Source organism: Lycorma delicatula, chromosome 13 (genome assembly GCF_047948215.1).
Source record: "Lycorma delicatula isolate Av1 chromosome 13, ASM4794821v1, whole genome shotgun sequence".
In the NCBI taxonomy this organism is placed as follows: Eukaryota; Metazoa; Arthropoda; class Insecta; order Hemiptera; family Fulgoridae; genus Lycorma; species Lycorma delicatula.
The window spans coordinates 18,836,858-18,862,310 of NC_134467.1; the positions used below are offsets into that span (position 1 = coordinate 18,836,858).

Sequence of the window (25,453 nt, forward strand, 5' to 3'; positions counted from 1 at the left end):
TTGTACTAAAGAACAAATTTCTACGATTACTTTAAAAGCAAAAAATATGAAATGATGACTAGTGCTCCTCCGACTTTATGAAAATTTGTTTAAAATATTTGATGCCATTTTTAATGAATTTATGTTGAGCCAACCCAGTGATATTAATCAAAATACAGGTCCGCGCACAGATTGCATAAATACATCTTTCGGAAATTTCCATAACATTTCATTTGCGCTAAGGGGAGTCAGATAACGTCGTCGGACACATGCTCCAGAGTGAGAATGGATGGAGGGAGGTAGAGAGAGTGGCTCGTCTCGTACTAACAGCGAAGAGGCAGGAGGAATCCCCTTGACGTGCACACGGCCCTCGATGTCAAAAGAGGCATCGAAATGTGTTTACTTAGTTGTTGTTGGATTATGCTGCCGGATATACCGATGGACATGGAGTGGGGGATATTGTGTGCGATGCTCTACCGCTGACTGCGAAGGAGGCATGGCACAACAAGTAATGAGGGGTCATGGGAATGCGTGGGGGATCGAGGACAGGTACAAGTCCATCTTGATGCGTGTAGGGGCCAGGGAGGCAGCCTCTATGCCTAGGGTGTTCGGGCCTACTCACGCGCATGAGTGGGTGGGTCGGAGCTCCCCGATGATAGCATGGAGGACCCTCGAGGTGTGCATGGGGGGACGCGTAACTGTGAAGGGCAAACGAAATTTGTGTCTTGATCAGGTACAATAGGGACTGGAAGGGTGCTCTCCTGCGGAGAAAAATTCTGATCACCAGAAGAGGTGATTAGTATGTTTTTGAGGAGGCACGAGAACCCCCGATGGGATGTCCGAGTTCAGACGAGCTAGGGAGGGCAGACTGCGCTGCCATGAAACCCTGAGGCGACTGTGTTAAGCTTTTTAGCGTGGGCTGGTCGTCTTGGGGGAGTCTGATATTTGTAAAAACTTTGGTTCCCAAAATTTTGGTTGTCAATCTATTTTCCCTTTTTACTGCTACAGGAGAGTAAAAAAAAATTATCAGAATTGGGCCTCTGTAGAGGTTATACTAGGTATCATTAAACAGTTAAGCATCATAGTATGTGTAGTTTTTAACAATATCCTATGTAAAATATAATATTATTAGCTTTACATGCATACAGCTTCTTCTGCAGCTGTTTGTATGCATATAGCTAATAATATTAAGTCATATTTATGATACTGTGTTAGAAGTTTTTAATGACAAAATGTGTTTATTAGATAAACAGTATTGGAAAGTTTTTTTTATTTTTATTAATAGTTTGTATATCCCTGTACAATAAACGTCACAGAACACCTCAAGTGTATATTTTTATTCAAAATGTAACGATATTGATGAAATTTTTTTAATTTTTTTTCAATCTTTTTCAGGAGCCGATGGAGGTGGCAGTAGTAATAATAGTATTAATAGTAGTAGTAGTAGTAGCAACCCGAAAAGCCCTAGTGGTGCAAATGTTAGAAATATAAATAGCGGTTCTGCAACCCTTGGTCGAAATAATGGGTTAGCTGGATTATTTGCGGGCGGTATGCCAAAATTAAAACCAACAGGACTTGATATCGGTTTGTATTTTTTATTTTAAATATTTTTAATACTAATGATTAGCATATTTTTATTTTTCTATGCAAGGATTTTTTAAAAATCTTTATAAAACATCACGTAATATTAAATAGAATTGCATTATTTAATATTTTAAGAAAAGTCGCAAAGTAATAAAGAGGAAGAAGTAATAAATCTTTACAAGAATTAAATAATTACAAATTGTATTTTTAAGGTAAGGTTAATTTTAAATTTGTTCATCTACACAAGGTATGTTTATAAAGTAATGAGACTGGTTCAGAAAAACGTTTTATTTACCGTCCAATTATAGACGGACTCTTAACGCCTTCGAAATAGTTCCATAGGGAAGCCACGCAGCGCTTCAGTTCTCCACTCTTCATAGCAGTGTCTGGAACTCAAAAATTGGAATATCAGGTGGTTGGTTATATTTTTTATATTTTCTGCTGTTTGAAAATGGTATCCTTTCAGGTTGTTTTTTAAAATTGTGAACAGGAAAAAGTTGCAAAATCTCAATCAGGTGAATAAGGTGGTTGAAGAAATACAGGAATGCTTTTCTTTGCCAAAAATGTGACAAGGTGCATTGTCATGATAAAGCATCCAGTTGTCTTTGATGGGCTGGTTTCACAAAGGGCAACTTTTTTCCGCAGTCTTTCAAGAATTTCTCGGTAGACGTATTGATTTACAGTCTGTCCTGTAGGCTAAAACTCCTTATTGACAATGCCATTACTATTGAAAAAACATTCCCTGCAACTTTTTCCTGTTTGTGATTTGGAAAAGTAGAAAACATTAAAAAAAAATTTAACTGACCATCTGAAGGGTATTCCGGTTTCTGAGTTTTTACTTTATTTTCAGACTTTGTATATGTAATGTAAACAGATGGCATTTGCATAGCTCAGTTATGTTAATCAATAGTCAACTGTTAGGAACAGTAGTTCAGTCATTTTGTGGTTAGCTGTTGATATTCAAACATTTAAACAAGAGCTACAATTTTTGATTCCGCATAATGCGAGATACAAGGAATAATTTATATTTTGATGGAAAACAACAATTCTGCTGTTGAAATTCACAGGCAAATTTGTGATGTTTGTAGGCTGAAGTGATATTGTGATTGATTATAAAGTAGGACGGTGATCATGATGAAGAACATAATCGCCAGATGCGATTAATAAGTGTGATTTGATTGAAAAAGTTGAAAAAATTCATTAGCCTTTTTTCTAACCACGAGGAAAAATTCCTCGTGATCAGATAGTAAGCAACGTTCCATGTGGAAGTTTTATGGCATTTTGTGGGATGTGCTGCATGTAGAAAGAGACTATTGGAAATCATAGTTGATGTTACTTGATGATAACTTACACAGGCTACTTATTCACTTAATTGTTTTTTTATTATCAATAAAAAAAATGAGAACGTTTTGGCTCACCCGCACTACTTTCTAAACTTGGCTTGCAGATTTTTTCCTGATTCTCTTAATTGAGTGTAGTTTTCAAGCCATATAAAATGAGATGGAGGAAAATACAATATAAAAATTGCATGCTGTCCCCAAAAATGCATTTCAGGTAATACTCGTATAGTTCGAGCAGAAATATTTAGTTACTGTGAATTGGTATTTTTGTTTCTGTATGTTGGGAACATCATCTTTTGTCATATTCTATGATAGTCTTTTTCTTGGACACTTAAGTTTGATCATAATGTAATGAATATATTAAAAACTCAAATACAGTTTTTTGAACTGTTCAATCGATGGGATGGCTTCATTGTTTACTCATTCACAAATCTCCAGTTTAACCAACCTTTTTGGTCTAGTGGTAAAGTCGTCATCATCGTAAATCAGCTGATTTTAAAGTCCCAAGTTCTCAGATTCAAATCCCAATAAAGGTAGTTGCTTATGTTCAGATTTGATTACTGGTGTTCTTTGGTGGGTAGATTTCAATTAACCACATGTCTCAGGAATGTTTGTCCTGAGTTTATTCGTATAACTCAAAAACAATTAGCTGTAGGATTTTGAAGTTTTTGGATTTAGAACTGCTGTAACATCGAGTTGTGCACCTCCCCTTTTGATTGCAATCGGCTAGACCAAAAGTGTCCAAAAAAAGCTCAAAATCCAAAAGATTTGAATTTTTTACTTTTTCTTAACTGCAGAAATAAGCCCTCATTGAGAGCTTTTCAATGATATATCATTAGTGGTGTTTATTTTCATTGGTTTTAGAGTTATAGCCAAATAAAATTTTTATTAATGAAATATTTTTTTCTTATAAGGCACATCGGTTCGAATCAGACTTCATCTCCTTTTTTTTTACTTCGAATATATAGATTTATTAATAATTATTAACCTCTGATTGTAAAAAAACAGTTACAATAAATAATAATTCAATAATAAGAGTAAAAAAAATGAAAAAATATAAAAAATGATTAATGAAGTAAAATTTTATGTACTTATAAACATGTGTATATGTAATTTAATAGGCATACAAGGAAGTCATGTGGTGTCCACATCAGATTTTTGTTTCTATTTTTATTGGAAAAATGTTAAAATCACTGAAAACATCTACTATACTAATTGAATAGTACATAATAAAAAAATATGTAAAACTTCCAGTAGATTATTCTATAGCAGGTAATGTTGAGCTTTAGAAATCTATTTAACAGTGTTTAAGTGTGAATAACAAATTTTTTATAGTTGCTTATTAATTTTCAACATAATAATAATTTTATTTAATCTACCTTATTGAATAAAATGTTGCTCCTACATGTGGAATTGCGTTTACTCAAAAAAATCTTTTCTTTAATAAATCTCGAATACACCAGTGTGGAATGAATTCTTTAAAAATATGTAGATGTCCCGGGAAGTGTTAACTAAACTTACAGGACTGTTCAGGAAATCAAAATAAATATTAAAAGTTTACATTCACAAATGTCCAGTTTAACCCACCTTGTTGGTCTAGTGGTAAAGTCGTAAATCACCTGATTTCAAAGTTGAAGTTCTCAGGTTCAAATTCCAATAAAGGTAGTTGCTTGCTTATGTTCGGATTTGATTACCGATGTTCTTCGGTTGTTGGGTTTTAATTAACCACATTTCTCAGGAATAGTTGGCCTGAGTTTATTCAAGACTACACATTTACTGGTACAGTTACATTACATTTATAAGTTACAATGACTTAATTGTTGATGTGACTGTAAATGTATAAAAAAAAATCCAGTTTCAAGTCATTTTCCCTTTTAAATCTTTTTCTGTCAAAATTTATATTTAAGGACAGATTAAGATATTTTAACTAAATTTGGTGTACATTTTGTTTGTTTTGATATCTGGAATCAGTTCTTTGAGTCCGGCTAATACCTTTGATAACACTCTGTATATTATAATGTGAGCGAGAGAGAAATAGATAGAGATGTGTCATATATTTACGTTTTTAATTATTCCTTTAATTAATTCTATGGCATGGATAAATTTGTTGAGCCTTGTTATGTTTAAATATGTATAATTAATAGCTTTATTTTTCATTATTTTTATTACGTGGTTCAGTTTTATTTTAAACAAGTTGTGTTTTACTGGTAGGTTTCTATTTATTATTATTATTATTATTTTAGTAACAATAATTTATTATAATTTTAAAAAAATAGTACTGTTTTATATTTATTTTTTTCTTTTATAGGTCAATCGTCGAATACATCACAGTCTTTGAATTCGTTACCATTAGTGGCTAACAACTCCACGTTATATACGGTTAGTTTTTTTTGTTGTTGTTACCATTTTGTATTCTTGAATCTTTTTTGTTTATATTTATTATAAATTGTAAATATTATTCTTTCATAAATTAAGTACAAAATATTTTTTTTTATACATGCCCTTTTAATATTCATACATATATATTTTTTTTCTTCAGCCTCCGCAAAGTACAGAATTAGATAACACTCTTCTTTTTCTTTTATGTTCAAAACGTTTTCGGACCTAAGACTGTCTTCAGTGATATTTTTTAAAGAATTCATCTGTTTACATTTACACATTAAATTTTATCTTTTTACTTTTGTTTCATAAAAATTTTTATTAATAAAATTTAAAAACATTTTAAAAATTAAGAACAAATATTTGTTCATTTAAGAGAATGAAAAAGTATTGCAATAACTGATTATTGAAGAAAGAGAAAAAATGGACTATAAATAAATTAATCTAAATTAGCGTGCGTGTGTGTGTTTTTCTAAAGTCAATATCCATATCCCTCTGTACTAATATAAAAATTATAAATGAAATTGATCCACTAAAGTACAGAAATATGCATTAAATAAGATGATACTTAACCTTATTTCTTTTTTTCAAAAATGTTTTCACTTCAGTTGTATTTATTATACTTAATATAAAATGAATACATAAATTTAATTTAATAAATTTATCAAAAATATGTTTTTTTATTTTTAAATATAAATAGAAGTTAAAGACTTCTATATTAAAAACTAAATTCATAAAATATGGTATCAAATTTATTAAAAATTAAATAAATGAATAAAGGACATTGTGGCAGCAGTTTTTCAAATAATGATAATGTACAGTTAAATTTAATTTAATTCAAATCCGCACTATACTATAACATTGACTGGCCAAGTTACATGTTGCTTTTAATTCTAGATATTCATTTACTCATTTATTTAATTTTTAATAAGTTTGATATCATATTTTATATTTGTAGTTTACGAGTTAAGTTTTTTAAACTGTTTATATAATAAATAAATTTATTTAACATTGAAAATTTAACATCATGGTTGAACATTATAGAGATAGCATGTTTGAAAACGTAGCAAGTTTAAAAGTGAAAGAATAAAAATCATAAATTTTTAATTTTATTTAAATATTTAGTGTGATAATGAAAAATAATCAAAATAGTATATAATGGTTCACTTAAATTATATTATTATTTGTTATAAATTTGTTTTAGCAAATAATTTCTTGTTACAGAAACAGGATGGAGTTCGAAAGCAGTTTTCAGTAGATATTAAAAATAGGGGACCTCCTCCTCAGCCCCCTCCAGCCAATCAAAAACCAGCTATGCCACAGGTATTTTATATATATATATATATATATATATATATATATATATATTCATATATTGATTAATATAATGATAATTTATTTATACGATATTGTTATATAACAAAAATAGTGAAACAATTTAATGGATTTAATAACAAAAAAACCCTGCAAAAGAAATATTTGTTCGATTACCTTATCTTTATTTGTATCTTATATATATATATACAATTGTTAAAAAATAATTTTTTGAGATGTTTGATATGTCCATCCAAAATTGAAGCATATACTATTTTTGGGGAAAAATCTGTTTTGTTTCTCAGCATGATCTCTTTTCAAGGCTACTTAGTTATATATACTTAGTTCAATGGCGCTTACATTTTTTAATTCCATCCTTTTTGTATGGTTTATCCAAATTTTCAAAATAAGCAGATATTTCGTTAATAAAGTCATCATTTGAATAAATTTCTTTTCAGCAAGTCACTTCATACTTGGAAATAGATAATATTCTTACGGCAGGCAAACAGAGGGATGCGAAAGAATATTGTAGCATAATTTTAATAATTTTGCTGTTGCAGTCACAGAAGAGTGAACTGTTGGATTAACTTCGTTATAAAGAATGTTATTTTTTATCAATTCTAGTAATTTTTTTGTATTACATTTAGATTTTAGCATTTTATTACATTTTGCATAGTATTGTGCCTGGTTATTGTTTTTTTTTTCTCCAGAAAGTTTATGAACATTTTGTTATGAGTATTAGTAGTAATCATCTTTCCTGCTTCTAGAACAATTTTTGCTTTCTTTTGAGCAATTTCTCTGACTGCAAACCTATTTTAGGCTGTATCTCAGTTTCTGGTCAGTAGTGATGTATCTAAGTTTCATCTGTTGATGCGAAACTGTGCAAAAATTGCTCTTGATTACTTTGAATCAGCTTCAGGAAACTTGCTTAGAAATGTTTGCCGTTTCTATTTGTTAAACTAAATATTTTGATCAAAGTGAAAAATGTTTCGCTTCTTTTTCTGGACAATATTGTGTGATTTTCTCAGGTTTCTTCTGAAGCCAACTTTATACCATTAAGAGAGGTTCTATAGAGACCAAAATAAATGGAATTATGGTGGTTTAAGGTCAAAACTACAGTGGACGCATCAAAACTTTCTCTCAATTTTCAACCAATTACCTAAGATTTATGAGGTTTTGGTTGCCTCAACTATTATTTTATTTATCAGAATTTTCTTGCTTTCAAACTATTCAATTCTAAAAATTCCTTTCTAGTGATTCTCCTTTTTACCGTTACTTAACTTTTCTTTTTCTCTCTCTCTCTCTCCTCTCTCTCGTATGGTTGGTTTTTTGTATTCAGTGAAAGTACCAAAATACATTCTTTGGAATATAATTTCAAAATTACACTAATATTTAAAAAAGAACAATACATTTTGCTACAAAACTTATTACATTCATAAATAAATCGCCTTAAAAATGTATTCGCATAGTTGTTTTTTGTTTTTTAAATTTGGCCTTTTATAAACAAATATGTTATCCTATATTATGTTATTCGTAAATGAAACAAATTCTTTTAAATTTACCAAAAGTTATTTCTTTAAGTATCATTTATCGATGAAGTTTTGATTTGTTATATCATCTATCGTTTTGGTTTTTCATTTGTTTATTGCCCACACATGTTGAAACCGTGCTGCTGGCTACCTCTTTATCTTTCGGTATAGGCAGTATTTAGAGCATTACTGTTTATTGCATTTGCTCTTTATTTTTGATCTGATTGGAAATGTGTCCATAGAATTTTCTGCTCTACTTTTTTGACAAGAATGATCTTTTCTGTAAAATCAATATTTAACGACCTACAGCCAAAATAGTAAAAAAAAGCATGTTCTTAAATTTTATTTTGTTAGTAAAGAAATGTCAGAATGGTGGTGAGGCTCTCGAATTGTAGTATGTTAACACTGCAATGGTCGCACAGTTCAGCAATACTCAGTCATGTGGAGTATTGTAATCCAGTATTATTGTAATCCATGATGATTTTTTTTAGTATTAGTTTTTTTTTTAATGAGCTTTATTGAACTTGGGCTTGTTTAAAACGATGTAAAACACAAATATTAATATAACTTTCAACTATTTATATTGAAAATTACAATTAAACAAAATAACAAAACTTAGGGTGTTTAGAAAACAATTGTACTTGTGAACTCCAAAATCGATTAAATATTTAGAACACAAAATAATAATACACATTATGTATTTAGAATATAAAATAAATTACAAAAACTATTACATATTTACAATTTAAAAAAAACTGGTCTCTGACCAAAAACACTTTGCTGTCATAATTTTTATGCAAGTTTAAAAAAAGTTGAAAATTTAATGTTCTAAAAAATAAAATTTATGGTAATTTACAAAAACAAATTTACTTGAAAACTCCAAAATAGATTACATATTTAGAACGCAAAATAATAATGCATATTACATATTTAGACCAAAAAGCGACAAACAGCTCAAAAACATATTTAGAATAAAAATAAAAATCACTGATGAAAAATACTTTGCTGTCAAAATTTATATAAATTTTTAAAACATTTATGTTGAAAATATTATAATTATTAGTAAAAACCAAAAGCGGGTATAATATTGAAACGTGGTGTTGACAATGTAGGTGGCACCTGGGGTTCTGGGGTTCTAAATATCAGTGTTGGTTCTGACTTTTTTTGCCTACCAATATACAATTTACATTTATCAAGATGAGATTGAGGATTGCTCTTCTACAGGAGTACAGGAGTTCTTATATTTCTATATTTTTAAATATCTCATAAGTATTCTCAGTGTCATCCACCTGTTTTTTCAACAAAATCTTCCTCAACTTAATCTGGGTCTTCGACACCAATTACACTTTTTCACTGTCGCTTTCAGCCTCTTCTAACCACTGTCACATCTGTTTCTGATCAGGTTCTGACATTTTCAATACAAGTACAACACTATTTATACAAAGATAATGAAAAATTTAATAAAATGACTGATTTCTAAAACCGAGATTTGGTTAATACATAATCAGTCACATGGAGTACAATGGTAATCCAAGGGCAAACAAAAACACTCAGCGCATACACTGTCAGCAAAAACGCTAAAATTGCACTGACACATCTGGTGGGTAGTGACAGAATGGTAGGTGACTGCTCAAGGTCATACATACTGCCAACTGCTCACGGCGACTAAAACAAAATGCTTGGATTACAATAGTAATCCGCTCGACCAACCAAGTGTTAATTGAGGCATGTTTAGTTAGAAGCATTTTCCACCTGGTCTGATTGACAGGAAAAATTTTGCCCATGTATTTATGTTTTATTCTAATGTTGTTATCTATAATTTTATAATTACAAAGTGGATAATTATTGTATGTTTCAGTTAATAAAATAAATTTTTACGCATAAAATAAACATTATTTTATAATGGGATTTAAACTGTTTAAATCAAATTAGCATAAATAAATATGTTATTGGTTTTTTTACTTACAAAATGTATCATATGAAGGATTACAATTTTTTTTTTCAATATCAATAAAACAGTTGAGAAAATATTTTCAGTTAATTTTTTTTAAGTCAAAATTTATTATATTTGTTTGTGTTAGATTTTCCGTAAACAAGTTATAAGAATCCCACATTAATTGCATAAATAGGTTATTGTTATTTTATATGTAAATTTAAGATATCTGAATGAAATGTTATATATATATATATATATATATATATATATATGTAAAGTGATTTATTTATTTTTTTTTTTTTTGCAGAGTGCATCCGATTCAGTATTAACAGGTCCAATGCATAGTAGATCAAATAGTACGACCAGTTTAAATAGTTCGACATCATTAGCTCAAAATAACGGTTGGACTAATAACAATCTGAATAGCAATATTAATAACAATAATAATAACGGTAATAATAATCATTGTGGTTTAAATCGTACAGTTAGTAAAGCGCCGCCTGGTGGTTACGGGAAACCGAACGTAGCGCCTAAACCGCCCGGTATTAATACGTCGAAACCTTCGCTACCACCGAAGAAAGTTACGATGAATGGTCGGCCTACTGTTACTAGAGCTCAGAGTATGAGAGCACCAAAGAGTCCACCTATTGCAACTCCAACAGCTGGTATGTTAATTAAGATCTATGTCCTTTTTTTTGTGTTAATTTTTAAGATGTTTGACTTGTCAGCATGTATGTGTGTGTGAACCACCAAGTGGAGCAATTATCTAGAGTTAATATCTATTTAGTGTGCCTTTTGATTCCTAGATAATCTTCATTGTTGATTTTTGTTATTAAATTATAATTTTCTTTTCGATCTTGGACTAAGAATGTAAAATATTTTTACTAAATTGGAAAATGTTCAGTGTAGCCAATATAGTGAACAGGTCAGATTGTTTAACCAAAAATACACTGATTCAACTTCTGTTAACTCATTCAGGTAGTATAGCAATTTAATTATTTCTTTTCTAGTATTTATAACAGCAATAATATTGAACAATTTCAAACAAAGCCATTCATCTTTGAAAGTTTTTGTTGGTGAATCAATATTTTTATTTCCTGTTGGTGTATAAGAAGTTAAAATTTGTATTTTAAATATAAAGTAAATATTCCATAGATATTTTAGATGGTATTGTTATCCGTCTTAAACAAATTTAATTAGTGAATCTTTCAGCAACAGAATATTCCCTTCAGCACTAAATTTACAAAATTATAAGTGAAATTTGTTGTTGTTGTTATCTGTATTTTGTAAAGATTTTTCAAGAATTATGAAAAACCTTTTCCTTTTTTTGAAAAGCATATAACTTATTAACTTTGAGCATTGTTTTAGGAAAACATTGTCTATCAGTTTTTGGAAAATGTTTTAAACGCTGTAGTTAAAATGGATTCCATCTTTAATTTTTGGTGATCTCATTAAAGCATTCGTTTTAGTTCTACACTTTTTTTTTTTACTGATGAAAAACGCTAGTGCTATCAGAGGAGCTGCTTAATTAGTCCTGCTGTAAATAAGTAGTTGAAATGTCATCTTTTGATTAGAATAGACTTGTAAAATTTTTAGGTCCTCAATTCAAGATGTGAACATGAAATGCCTTGGAAGTGATCGCGTCCCTTTGCTTATTAAGTTGTTAATTAATGACCTGTCTTAAAATTTTGAGGCATTTATTGTAACCTTTGTTGTAGATGATACAAATTTATCTATATCTGAAGATAATTTTTTAAAAGAAATTAAAAACTTTGCAATGGGTGTTCAAAAAATTCACTGAATGCATTGTAACCATCTAACTGATTTATGTGGATAAAACAGTTTCAGTGTGTTTCTCAGGTAGACGAAACATTGCTATTAATGGTTCGTCTAGAATTTCCATTAATGATAATAGTATTTCTGTTGCCCATAAAGCAAAATTTCTGGATGTTTTATTGTAAGTTCTTATGGGACTATCAAATTGATTTTGTTTGTAAAAAATCAAGCAGTACCGAGTTGCATTGAAGCGCCTAATAAAATTCTGAGCTTATCATTTTTAAACATTTATTACGCCTGCATACGTTCTCGTATAAAGTATAATGTCATCTCTTGGGGCTCACTAAAAAAGTTATAATGAGTTTTTAGGATATAAAAACGGGCTGTCGGATCATTATCTGGCTCCCAAAGTAATCGTGTAGATCTTTATTTAAAAAAATAAATATGTTATCATATCCTTGGTTTTACATTTCTGAATGTGCAAGCAATCTTTGCTAAAAAGAACGGTCACTTATTCTTAAAAAATAACTATCAGACTTTACTAATCCAGACAATGAAACTGTTTTCAAATAACTCTCTATACTTCATCCTACATGACCATTGTAATTTTAATAAATTGCCGAACTATTTGAAAAATCTTCCCACCAATTTATTTAAAATATAGTTAAAAGGTTTTCTTTTTTGAAAACAATATTCTGTTGATGGATTTTTAAATTATACTAATTAAAAGAAACTAAAAATCTCACTTTCCTGTTCAACATGTATGTAAATATGTGCTCAAAATAATTTTCAATAGCAGCTTCTGAATTGTGAATTATTTTGTTACAATTTTTTAAATGTTATATATTTACTGTAACATTATTTTCTGTATCTGTGTTTAAATATGTAATATGAACTTTAAGCATTAATTTTTTTGTGATGTATTTTTATATTCTGATCAGAGTAACAGTTTATTTTAATAAAATTAATTATTTTATTTAAATATCTATTAAGATTATACAAACTTAAAAAAAAAAGTAGTTGCTAGTTCATTGTTTATACTTGAATGTAAATGAGTAAATATAATATTTTTTAACTGTAGAAATGTAATATTTCATTAAGGTTATGAATTTTTTTTTACATTTTGGACAAATTAGATGTTAGATTCCCTTTTTTGAATGCTTCAGTATATTAAAAGGAACATTTTTAAATGATAAAATCTTTTTATAAGTTGCATTTGATTTTATTTTTAATTATGCGGAATATTTCAATTAAGGTTACACCTTCAAAAATTTGATGAGTATATTGAAATATTTTGTTGCTTTACATGAGACTTAATAATAAATTTCACAATCAATATTTATTAAAAAATAAATTACTTATACAGTAGCAGGAGATCTCAACTCAAAACACAATTTTTATGTATTTGTAATGATTGTGTATGTTATACGTGAGGATTTTTATTGCCATATCCATATGAAACCAAAACTTGTTGCAAATAAACACAGTTCTCAACTCATGTTTGACAGATTTAAATTGGAAACAGTATTGTCAGTGTTTTTAATTTTGTTCTTCAAATTCTTGAATAAAGGGACATTTGACCTTTTTCTACATTTAAGCAGTAGTTGACAGCTGTGAGGGTTAACTTTCTGAGAAATTTCTGTGTGATCAATTCAACTGCCTTTTCACATCATGAAGAACTTTCACAGTACCAGTAATAGTATGTTACCTGTTATCTCTTTTCATTCTGTTTGTCTCCCGGTTTCATTTATGTATTAAATGAGTTGTTTTTAATTTATTGAGAATTGCTTAGTAGAAGATTTTGCATGAAAACTCATCTTTTATAAATGTAAAAAATAAAGATTACAATTCGAATTTGCGTAATAAAAACATTTGTGATGAGTGTTTTTACTAGTGTTATTGTTAGGTAAATGACAACTGACTCATCGTAAAGGAATGGGTGTCAAAGTGATACTTTAACAAGGTTATCTCAGTTGCAATTTGAAGTTTACCTTAATCATCTTGATAAATAGGATAGTGGAACGTTTATCTGCACATGTATATTCACCTCATTTTAAGGTTTAAATTTCTGAAACCAATTTTTTATTTTATTTTTATACACATACTTTACACATATACATGTTTTATATTTATTTTACACTTTATACACATTTTATTCTTTCATTTCATACACAAGTTATTAATATTATTATTTGCAAAATACTATTGTTTTTTCTTGCTGTCATTTTTTAATTATTTTCATAAATTTGACTTTCATAATTATATATCAATTAGTATTAGTTTCTAATTGTTTATTGTTAAATAATCGTATGTTTGTGTCTTGTACTAATAACTCTTGCATCTCTTTCTGATCTGAGGAGAGGACGCTAATGAAGTAATAAGCTTGCATTTTGCCAAATAATTTAGTATACGCATTTAGTTTGTTAAAAAAATTAATTTTTATTTTTAGCGATGGTATTTCCACCAGTCGGTCAACAAATGGAATTAGGTAGAATAGGTACACCATCATTTCATCAATCGCAAGACTCATTATTACATACGCCGCCTCCACCACGAGCTGGAACACTACCGATGCCGAGAAGCGGGGCAGCATCTCCAAATAGACCAAGGTTAAGGCCGCCGCTGACGAGGCCTCCTCCACCTCCGCCTTCACGTGTCGCTATGAGTTCGCCACCGTGTCCTCCACCCCCTCCTCCTAATGTGGCTCCGCCTCCTCTCCCGCATCGTGTTGCTCCGCCAATAAATAGGTTTCAAAATATGATGGTAATTTTATTATTATTTTTTAATAAAATGTATTTATTTTTTTATAATTGCATTCATTATTTTTCCAGTCAAGCCGGGAAGGTTATGCTGCTCTGCCAAGTTTTTTTTTAATAATTAAACAATATATACATTCTGAATGTAATTTTTGATAAGTATACAAAATCTCATCTTTCTAGATTACATACAGCTAATTATCTGAATTGATTTTTTCAAATTCGGATAATTAGAAAATTAAAGAAGATTTATCATTTGTATTGGAGGTATCATTTTAATGTCTAATGGATATCACACTTAATGAAAGATAAAAATATTAAAAAAATAAATGTATTTCTGAAAGAAATAAAAATTTTCTATTCTATTGTTTTATGAAAACAGTAATTTAAAAAAACATTTAAGAAAAACCCACAGAAAGAAATTTAAGGGAAATTCAGTTATTACATGTTTTTCTTAAAAATTACAAAAAATTATAAAATTACAATATTTTTATTAGAATAAAACGTGATAGTAACACGATAGAAAATAACCAAAACATACCTTTAAAAACATGCTTTAATGTTGATCTTTTTCTATGAGCTACAGGATCTTGTAATCATTTTAAACAAAGATATTCTGTGTAGAATCACATTCTTTACAAAAATTTTTTTTCACTTCAACCGTTCTATAGCGATAGACAAACATTCATGTGCTTTTTTGTATGATGGCTGTAGAAGCAAATCATTACATCGTAGTTTATGCTTGACTAATTAATCTGTTTCATCAAATCTTTTTAGAAGTTAATTTTATATAATTAATTTAACACCTAAATTTACTGATGTTTTGTGCTGTATAAATTGTAAAAAATTTAAAACTGTAAAAACAAACGTTGATAAAAATCTTTGTTGAAGCAAAACCTTTATTTGAATAGTATTTTGGATTTTTTAAATAGTTTATTATTTTTTTATTTAATTGCCTGGGCAGTCTAGATAATTTAACATCTGAAAAATCGGTGTTATAAATACAGTTTTCAATTTATAGGATGTGTGAAATGTAAGAAACATTATGATGTACTTAAGCAAAATTCGTAATAAAAATATTTTTCTTTATAGTTAATTTTTATTTGATTTGTGCTTCATCTTCCTGTTTTTTTTTTTAATGTTATATTTTTACATTTTATGTAAAAAATGATTGTGTAAAATTTTATAGAAAAAATGTTATTTTTTAGTAAATACATTATAAATTGCCTGTTGGTAAATCTTTAATTTATCAATTATTTTTGTATTTTTTTTTCAGTCAAATAATATTGCTGTACCTCCACCACCACCAATAAGGCATTCATCTACAAGAAATGGAATGAATTTATTTGGAGGTAAATATTTTCATTATATGTAAAATTTATATTAATACTTATATTTAAATTAGTACTTTGTTATTTTATTACTTAATACTTATTAAATAATAAATTAATTACATATTGATTTATTTTATATATACATGGTGTCCCATATAAAACGCAACCCAACCTTATATTGCTAGGTATTGAAATAATAAAAATGCATGTGTAAATGTAAATGTCATTTTTATTATTACCATCCATTACCTTACGTTTAGAGTAAATGTTGGAAGTGGCCGCCATCTTCTTGAATACAAGCTTCAATTCTTTTTTCAGCGTTTCTTGCAACTTTTTTCAAAGTTTGTGGCTAGATATTTAATACAGCTTGTTCAATATTGACTTTCAATTGTTCAAGTGTTCGTGGTTTGTTGCTGTAGGCTTTTTCTTTGAGGTAACTCCATAGAAAAAAATCCGCCACAGTCAAATCTGGAGATCTTGGTGGCCACAAGCCTCGACCGATAACAAGATTACCAAAGAATTCCTCAACGAAATCAGAAGTCGAACCGTCATGTTGTAGCCAGCAGTGTCTGTCTTCCTCTTCCAAGAGTGCAATGAACTGAAATAAAATATCCTGATATCGTTCTGCATTAATGGTGTACTCGAAAAAAGTAGGACCGATTATTTTCTTCCGCGATATCGCGCACCACACGCCCAACTTCTGCGGGTGTAATTGTTTTTCGTGATAAACGTGGGGATTTTCAGCACTCCAAATTCTACTGTTTTGGCTGTTTGCGTAGCCATCCGAATGAAACCGTGCTTCATCTGTGAAAAATAACGAATCCATAACATTAATTCCCTCGCGCAGAAATCGACCGTTGACAATATTGTAGCCGTTTTTCTTTGTCGGGCTCAAGAAGTCGATGAACCGTTTGAATGCGATAAGGTCGTAATTGTTTGGTCGCCCGACAGTTGATTTAGACAAATTAATTTCAACAGACAAACATCTGATCAATTTATTTGGCAAGGATAGTAATCGGTCTTTGATTTCAGTGACTGTATCTATCTGTATTCAACACTGACGCAGATCTTTTGTGTTCCTTGTTACTAACAGAACCAGTCTCTAAATTTTGCAACTAACCTTAATACTGTTGTTTTGTTAGGAGCTGGTTTATCTGGGTACTTATGGCGAAACAAATCTTGCACTGCAACCGCTGATTTCGTACTAAAGTACGACTCGACAATGAAAACATGTTCATCTAGCGAAAACACCATCTTGTCTCTAGCAATACACTGAACGTTATGATTGCATTGTTGTTACTATCGGTAGTGTTCTACTGTGTTGCCGCTATGTTCTGATGTTGGACGAGTCCATTTCAGTAACGAGTAGGGGAGTTAGGGGAGTTAGCTTGACTTTTGAAATTTCATGGATGAGTGATTGATGGGTTACGTTTTATATTGGACACCCTGTATATATTTAATGTCAAATAACAGGTATAAAATGAGAGAAAAACATCTGTTCTTTTTTAAATTTTGTTATTTTGAAGTCTGCATCCCAAGTAATAAAATAGCAGAGTGCTAATACTAAAATTTTTTGCAATTTTTGAATTGTCTGAATTTAATAATATTTTTTAAAGTTAATTTTGTTTTTATTTAAAATATGATTTAAAACAAAGAAAAGAAACCACCTGAACCTCTAGTAAAATAAACACCAACACCTTAAAGACTCATTGAAGTCAAGAAAAGAAGATTTCAACAAATTGCAAAAAACAACTCCAAAAATATGAACCTCCCAATCCTTCTAACGAAGGATGAAAACCATAATATTGCCCATTACAATAAAGTCAACGCAGAAATTCTAGCTAAATATTTCAACATAATTGTGAAGAACTGACACCGAAATCTTATACTGACACCAGCACTCCAATAACAACACCACAGGAAAACATCAACCCTCCCCCAATAAAAGAAGTCTACCAAGCAGTGGATGAGATGAAGAATTACAAGTGTTGGGAGCAGATCAGACCTTTGTAGAGATCTGGATCAAAGAACTACCAGAACACTGAATGACAGCACTTATCCATCCACTACACAAAAAAGTGGGTAAAATAGACACTAACAACTACAGGGGAATTTCACTCCTAGACGCAATATACAAACTTTTTTCAAGAATCTTCCCGATAGAATCAGTTTACAACTTGTACCTAAACAAGAACAAACAAATAGCTAAAGCAGAAAAATTAGTTTCGTACACCTACAGAAAAAATTTCTAACCATAAATGCAAAAATAAGACACTAAACTCTATTATAAAACCAGAAGCCACTTATGCAACAGAAACCTGACCTGAATGAACAATCAAACACTGACAGACTCCACAAAATCAAAAGATGAACCGGAAAAAATTACATCAACAAAAAGTACCAGAAAGATGGGCAGTAGTGGATTGTGCCCAAGTCATTTATAAAGAGTTAAAATCCATCACAGATACCATGTGTAAGAGGAGACTAGGATTCTTTGAACACATCATGAGGGTAAAAGATTGAAGTCTTCTGAAACAGCTAGTACAGTACAATCTCAGCTCGAAAACACAAAGACAGGATGCAGATGGATCAGAGAAATAAGAGAGGATCTGAACAAAATTTTCAAAGGAGATTATGTCAAGTCCCTGAAAGATTTTTTCTTCTTAACTTTTGTGTGGAATTATCAAATTCTTCTCACAAATAAGTACTCTTTTATGATAAGCATAAACTTTCCTATTGTACTTTTTGTATTTAGCGCAAGAGTCTGTATTAATTTTTATGTTAACCTATATAGAAGATTTTTTGTGCTATTGTCCATAATGAAGTTTGTCTTGTACTTTGGTTCTCCTTTTAGGAATGAGGGTTTTTTAATAACTTATTGATCAATAAATTATTTATTATCAAAAATTTATATTTTTTATTGTTTTATTTTCTTTTAAAGTGTAGTCATTTTTTTTATTACAGGTGATTTAGATTTAAAATTTTCTGATGTCTTTCGTTCTGTTAAAGAGTTTCCTCCGCCACAGCCATTTTTAGCAAAATGTAAAGTATATAACAGCAAAACAGGTAACTTCATTTTTATAAATTCTATAGATTTATTCTAGTCACCTTATAATTAGAACAGCTAATGCCTATAATCTAATTCTACATTGCCTAAATATTTTGCAAGATATTTGTGTGTATATTGCGTGTTTTACTAATGTAGCAATGTTCGATAAACAATTGTCGTAGTGTCAGCTGTACTGGAAGAACGCAATTTATATGGCTGTCGTATAGACTAAACGTATTGTTACCTACGAGTATAAACTTGTTGTTTTTGTGTTAGGCTATATGTTATGTATCTAAACATTAATCTTATTAAACATAATTTTCTATTGTTATTATTGCATGAATCATATTCACCTGTGTTTTATACTAAACAACATAAAATTCTTCTTGTCAATGTTATAAAGCTGTAATGCAGTTGTTATAATGTAAAAGAATATATATTTTCATTAAGCTATTTAGACTGGGCTGTTCTAGTGGTTAATTCGTTGTTGCTGATCAGTTGTCGAAAAGTTGATTCTCAAAGTGAAGGTTCTGAGGTTCAAATCCTGGTAAAAGTTAGTTGATTTTTACAGATTTGAATACTTGACAGTGGATACTGACGTACTTGGTGGTTGAGATTCAATTAGCCACATGTCTAAGGAATGGTTGGCTCAAATCAGTACAAGTCTACACCTCATTTACATGCTCATCTCAATGGGCTGAGTGGGTGGGGGGTTGCTTATTGTTCACAAATTAAACAGATTACAACTTCCACATTAGGACAAAAATTAGTTGTGTATACTGCTCATATATTATAGAAAAGCAATAAAAATCAAGTATTTTTAGAAAATACTGCTCTTATATTCATTTAAACAACAGTTTAAGTACATGAAGAAGATATATTTAGATTTTTATGTTATAATTGATTTTTACATGTCAATCTAAAATTTGTGAAGTTACATTTTTAAAAGTTGTATTTTTTAAGTATGGAAAGGAAACTTGCAGTTATTTATTAAAACTAATTTAACTTATTGCTATTTTTCGTGTATAGCAATTGTATTAGATGTAATATATACGATCGGGGATATTCTGAAAATTGATTTTCAATTAGCTGTGAGAATAAGTTACCATAACTGCAATCTGGGTTACAATATCTGTCACCTTTTTTTTTTTAGTGGTAAACCGTCATTTGTTGTGGTATGTGCAGTTTACTGGCACATGAGCAGTCACATAGAAAAAAGAAAAATTTTGCCGAATTAGATTTTTTTTCTATGTCTATAGGGTGCTTAATCTTACATTTCATGCAAATCAACTCCTTTTTTTATATATTTATAGAAGATATGAATATACATAATAGGATAACCAGATCATTAAGATTATATCTTTTGTATGAAAACATTAGCCCTTGCTTGTACTGCTAGCAAATACACTGTTTGAATTTTTTAAATTGGTCATATCATTCCAGAGATATAAGTAAATTCAGAAAAATAACAAATAACCGAATGAATCAGCATACATCTTTTTTAATGCAAATGTTAGCATTCAATGTAGTAAAACCTAAGCAGTATGAATTTTTAAAATAGGTCTTCTTGTAGATAAAATTGAATTTTGGAATAAGAGACTGACTGGACAACGGATAATCAAGTATTAAAAACAAACATAACAACCACCCTTTCAATCCACAGAAACTTTTTGCCAAATTTGATTTTTTTTGTATATGTAGATTGACTGTCATTTAGTCATACTCAGTAAGATCCAGGTTTCATCACAAATGATGATTTTTTTTTAAAAAAAGATTGTGCTTGGCATCAAGTTTCTGCAGTATGTAAGTGAAAATTTTATTGCGTTGTTTTTACTCCATTGTTAGAACCCTTGAGATCATATCGGCGTTGAGATACTCTCATATAATTTTCCATGCGGGCCCTTTGCCAATTTTTTATTATTATCTGGCTAATTCATTCTAATTTTCTTCAGTTCTTGAAGTGGAAAGTCATCTAGGTTATTCAATTGTCTTTTAAATTTTGACATCCTTCACTGAATTTTTTTTACGACTCAAACATACAATAAATATTCATTCTGTCTTCTTTATAGGTCTCGACAAGCATTTGAAAACATTCTTTTGTTCATTTTTCTACTGAAAATTTCAAATTGACACAGCCCAACTTTTAAAGTAAGCATTTACACCAGCTGTCATGAGAAAACACAACAGCATTAAATTTTGATTCGCAGTCGACTAAATAGTAGAGAGTGCTCATGTTTGTTATCCAGGTTTAGATACACCCCAGGTATCTCTCAATGAGCTCACAGTCAATTCTCACTGCTTTTTCTAAACAGTAGAAACATTGTGTTGTTATATTTAATGAACATACTTCATACATAAAACATTGTATTTTTTACTAACTAACAGAAGTTATAGTTTTGGATTAATCTTCAGTAATGTTTTACAGAATTAGACTATATTCAACTTAAAATCTGGAGAATTAAAGAGATACCAGTGTTACATTTTTTAGATGATAATTTAATATTCGTTTATTTATATCATTTTGAATTGGAAACTGATAGTTTATTTTATGGAATCCATCTTACATATATAATTATTTTTACATTATGAAATATTGATAATCAGTAGCAGCTTAATTTGTGACAATTGTTCACGCAAAGATCGTAAGAAAATTTCTGTTTGAAAAGAGGTAGGTATTTTTTAAACAATAAGGTATTTAAACAATTTTTTCCTTTAGAAACAAAAATAATTGCTCAACTAAATTATAACTGAGGATTTATCATTGTTGAGTATTCATAATTTATTGATTTTATTTATTTCTTTTTTGTGCAGCGAAACAACATGCACCACCGCCACCACCACCGACGGCGACACATATTCAATTAGGTAACAAAATGTGGTCACGTGACAATACATCAACCTGCTAACATATGGCCTGTTGTTATAATTATTATAATTTTATAAAAAAATTATGTTATTATGCAGCATGTTGTACTAATAAATATAAATAAATAAATAAATAACATGCTGTAATTTTTTTGTATTTTTTTTTTAGTAATGTATAAAAAATATCTTTTTAAAACACTAATAAATAATATTATTATAAACAGTGCCCCACACACACACACACACATACACACACACACACACACACTTGTTAATTTGATTTATAAAAAATAAAACTAATCAATTTTTTTATTATAATTATTATTACTATTAATTATGTAGTATTACAAATCGTTACAAATCGATATATGTTGTGTTATATGAATAATGATATTGATGTGACGGCGATTATGCTGGTTTAGTTGTAATATCGTATTAACTCTTCCTTAAGTGTCAGTTTTGAGTTTTATTTATTTATTTATCATTTATTTTATTTATTGTAAGTTGTTTATCTGTATTTTTTTCTGTTATTGTCTATCATTATATCTTGTAATTTTATCGCTGTCATCATATCCTTGTTGAAGTTTAAATTTCCTCGTCTCACGATTTCATTTTCATCTCCTTCCAATTCGATGATGGATTCATGTTCGTTAATCAACAAGTTTTTCATTATCAGTTTATTTATTTATATTTTTAATGTGTATATAAATATAATAATAATAATAAATATATAAATTAATTAATTCAAAATATTATATTCTAAATGTATTTATTGTATTTAAATTGTATATATACGTATATGTATATTTTATATATATATGTATAAATATATTGTATAATTTTATTAATTAATTAATAATGGTGGAATATATTATGTAGATTTAATGTTGAATATACATTGTATTAAAAAAGTTAAATTATTATTAATAATTAAAGCGCACATATTAATTAATATTAATTGAATTTAAATGGGTTATTATTATTACCATTTTAAAATATAGCATACTTTAATATTACTTTTAATGGTTGTTTGATGTAAAAATTGAATTTTTTGTTATATTTATGATTTTTATTGTTTAAATAAGAAAAGTTAATAGGTTGTGTTTTAAAAAAAAGATGCTTGGTGGAATTTTTAATAGAAGAAATAATGTACAGTAAATGGAAGTATTATATTTAAAAAATCTATTATTATTTACCCATCGAAACATCAACAGCAATGTTGTATGCTTTTTTATCTAAAATAATTTCTATTTTTAGTTTTTCAACCCTTGTATTTTTTTTTTTCAAGTAAGTTCCATGTCGTTAAAGATTTTTGTGATGAATTCTATACAAAGTTCAAAATATGAACTGTTTGTATAATTTTTTTATCAAAAGTAGATTAATAGATTCTTTCTAGAAAAGTTAATTCCAACAAAAAATAATTAACACTTTTTGGAAACGTAGATAAGTGAAAAATAAGAATGTATTTACAGGGGTGTTGGAAGAGGGCTCAATGCAATCACTAAATATATAACAGTTCATCAATAATTTGTGGGTTTTTTTATTTATTTATAGGAAATGGAATAATTTTTATTTCTCATCTTGTTCTTGTATACATGTTAATGACAGGGTTTTTTTTTACTGCATTGCTGTAGTTTGTTTAGATGGGTGTAAAGAAAAGATATTGAATTTTTTTAAATTTATTTATATAAAGTATGCTGAATTTTATAAAAACTGGTGTTATTGTAATTGTTATTTTGATAGAAATTTTTCTTTTTTAAACCTTCTGTTTTATTTTTTTCTTTTATATATATTTTTTTTAAATATATATTTATATATCGTATTAATTTTTAAATTTATTTAATATAAACTAACCTGTTGATTAATTATTCAGAAATGATCTGTTTTTTCCTTTTTTTTGTATAATTATTTTATTAATTGTTATTCTTCTGATTTTAAATTAATTATATAACATGTTTAAAAAATGTAACATTAGTTTTTATTACTGGTTTAGTCCTGATATTCAACCTAAAAATAAAACAACTGATTGAGTTTTTTTTTAAACTAATGAGTTTATATTTATTACAAGTATTAATTAATCCACTTCGGTTGTCGTCATGTTTCATTCATCATAATGACGAGATATTACTGTTGACTTTATTATTGAATAAAAAGTAAATAAAATAAAAATGTTTTATGATAAAAATTACAATATACTATACCATAAAATCTAGAAAATTTTATTCCATTGAAAAAACTCTTAGTAAAATATTTTTATATAATTATGCTTTTTTTTTTTTACACGAGTTGACTTCAGTTGATGACAAACCTTACACAAGTAGTTTTTAGAAATATTTGCTAGGCAGTTCTTGTTAGAAAAAAAAAACAATATTTACCTACTGGTCTTATGATGCATGTTAGATTTTTTTGTCATGTAACCATGTTAGTGCACTGTTTAATTCACCTTTTCGAATCAGTTGATATGAAAAAATTATAAATAAATTGTTTACTTCTATGTAATTCACTTGGAAAATATAATCCCGCACCGATAAACCAAATTATTGGTTATTCTGAAATACTGATAGTGTTTAAAGTCAAATAAATATTTAAGAAAACTTTAACTTATACAATTTTATTTTTTTTTGTTTCAAATAATTTTTGATAAATTATTCTTTGTTAGTTTAATGAATATTCAGTAGTGTAGTTGGGTTCTAATCAGAGTCAGGCACATGTAATGAAAAGTTAAAAGTCAGTTTAATTACAAAATAAAATTTTTTTTAGATTATGTATGTTTATAGTTTTTATGAGTATGAATTTAATTATTTATATATATATATATATATATATGCTGTTAATTTTATTTTTCTGATGATTTTCTTATTTTTGACTGTTATATTGTACACAATATGTTACTGTTAAATGCAATGTAGTAATGTTTAAAGAAGTTCTACACATACTACATCAGTCAATCATCAATTTTAATTGATTTTTTTTTTAACCCTGAAAATTTCATTTTAAATTTATTATCATTAAATTATGGATTATTTTTATAGTTTTGTATTACAGTAATATTTTTATTATTTAATAAGCAGATGTAAGATAAGTTTTCAGGAATGGAATAACAGTAGAAATTATTTTCATTAATTTTTATGTTTGAATAAAGCTTCCTATACGACGTTTCTTCAGATATAGTTTGTTACTATGTAACTTGTTTTAGTATATTCAGCTCTTTGTAAATACACAATAAACTATATTTATTATAATATTTTGAATCCTAGATGTTTATTATAAGCATCATTGTAGTATCCTAGCATTTTGTGAGGTGTTACAAAAAAAATGTTTGAATTTAGTTTATTTTAATTTTGTCGTTCACGTGTCTGTGCACCACACAGAACAAACCTTATTTTAGGTTTTATTCTTCTTCTCGATCTTATATCCATTCTAATTTTTACTGCTTCTATTATCTCCTCTAAATACCCCACTCTTCTGTTATTATCCTGAAATCTATTTTTTTTTACTATTCTTTAGTATCTTCCCCTATCTTCATTGTCTCTTCAGTATCCTTAATAATTCTTTACATCCATTCATTTTTATCTATTTTATTATTATTTTCTGATATGTTTATTATAAAAT

The 25,453-nt window shown here is 28.5% G+C and overlaps 1 protein-coding gene across 3 annotated transcripts in view; it reads left to right on the top strand.

Annotated features, from left to right (window-relative positions):
* The window catches only part of Vrp1 (Verprolin 1), a 91,466-nt gene extending 67,574 nt beyond the window's left edge, over nt 1–23,892 (top strand). For 2 of the 3 annotated variants that reach the window (XM_075381364.1, XM_075381365.1), the window contains exons 3-10: nt 1,375–1,563; nt 5,212–5,282; nt 6,507–6,605; nt 10,369–10,726; nt 14,287–14,600; nt 15,870–15,945; nt 18,892–18,993; nt 21,788–23,892. In XM_075381364.1, the coding sequence (XP_075237479.1) occupies nt 1,375–1,563; nt 5,212–5,282; nt 6,507–6,605; nt 10,369–10,726; nt 14,287–14,600; nt 15,870–15,945; nt 18,892–18,993; nt 21,788–21,882 (1,304 nt within the window). In that variant the 3' untranslated portion in view covers nt 21,883–23,892. The remainder of the gene's footprint in view (nt 1–1,374; nt 1,564–5,211; nt 5,283–6,506; nt 6,606–10,368; nt 10,727–14,286; nt 14,601–15,869; nt 15,946–18,891; nt 18,994–21,787) is intronic. The other variant, XM_075381363.1, reaches the window with a different exon arrangement.
* The last annotated feature ends 1,561 nt before the right edge of the window (nt 23,893–25,453 follow it).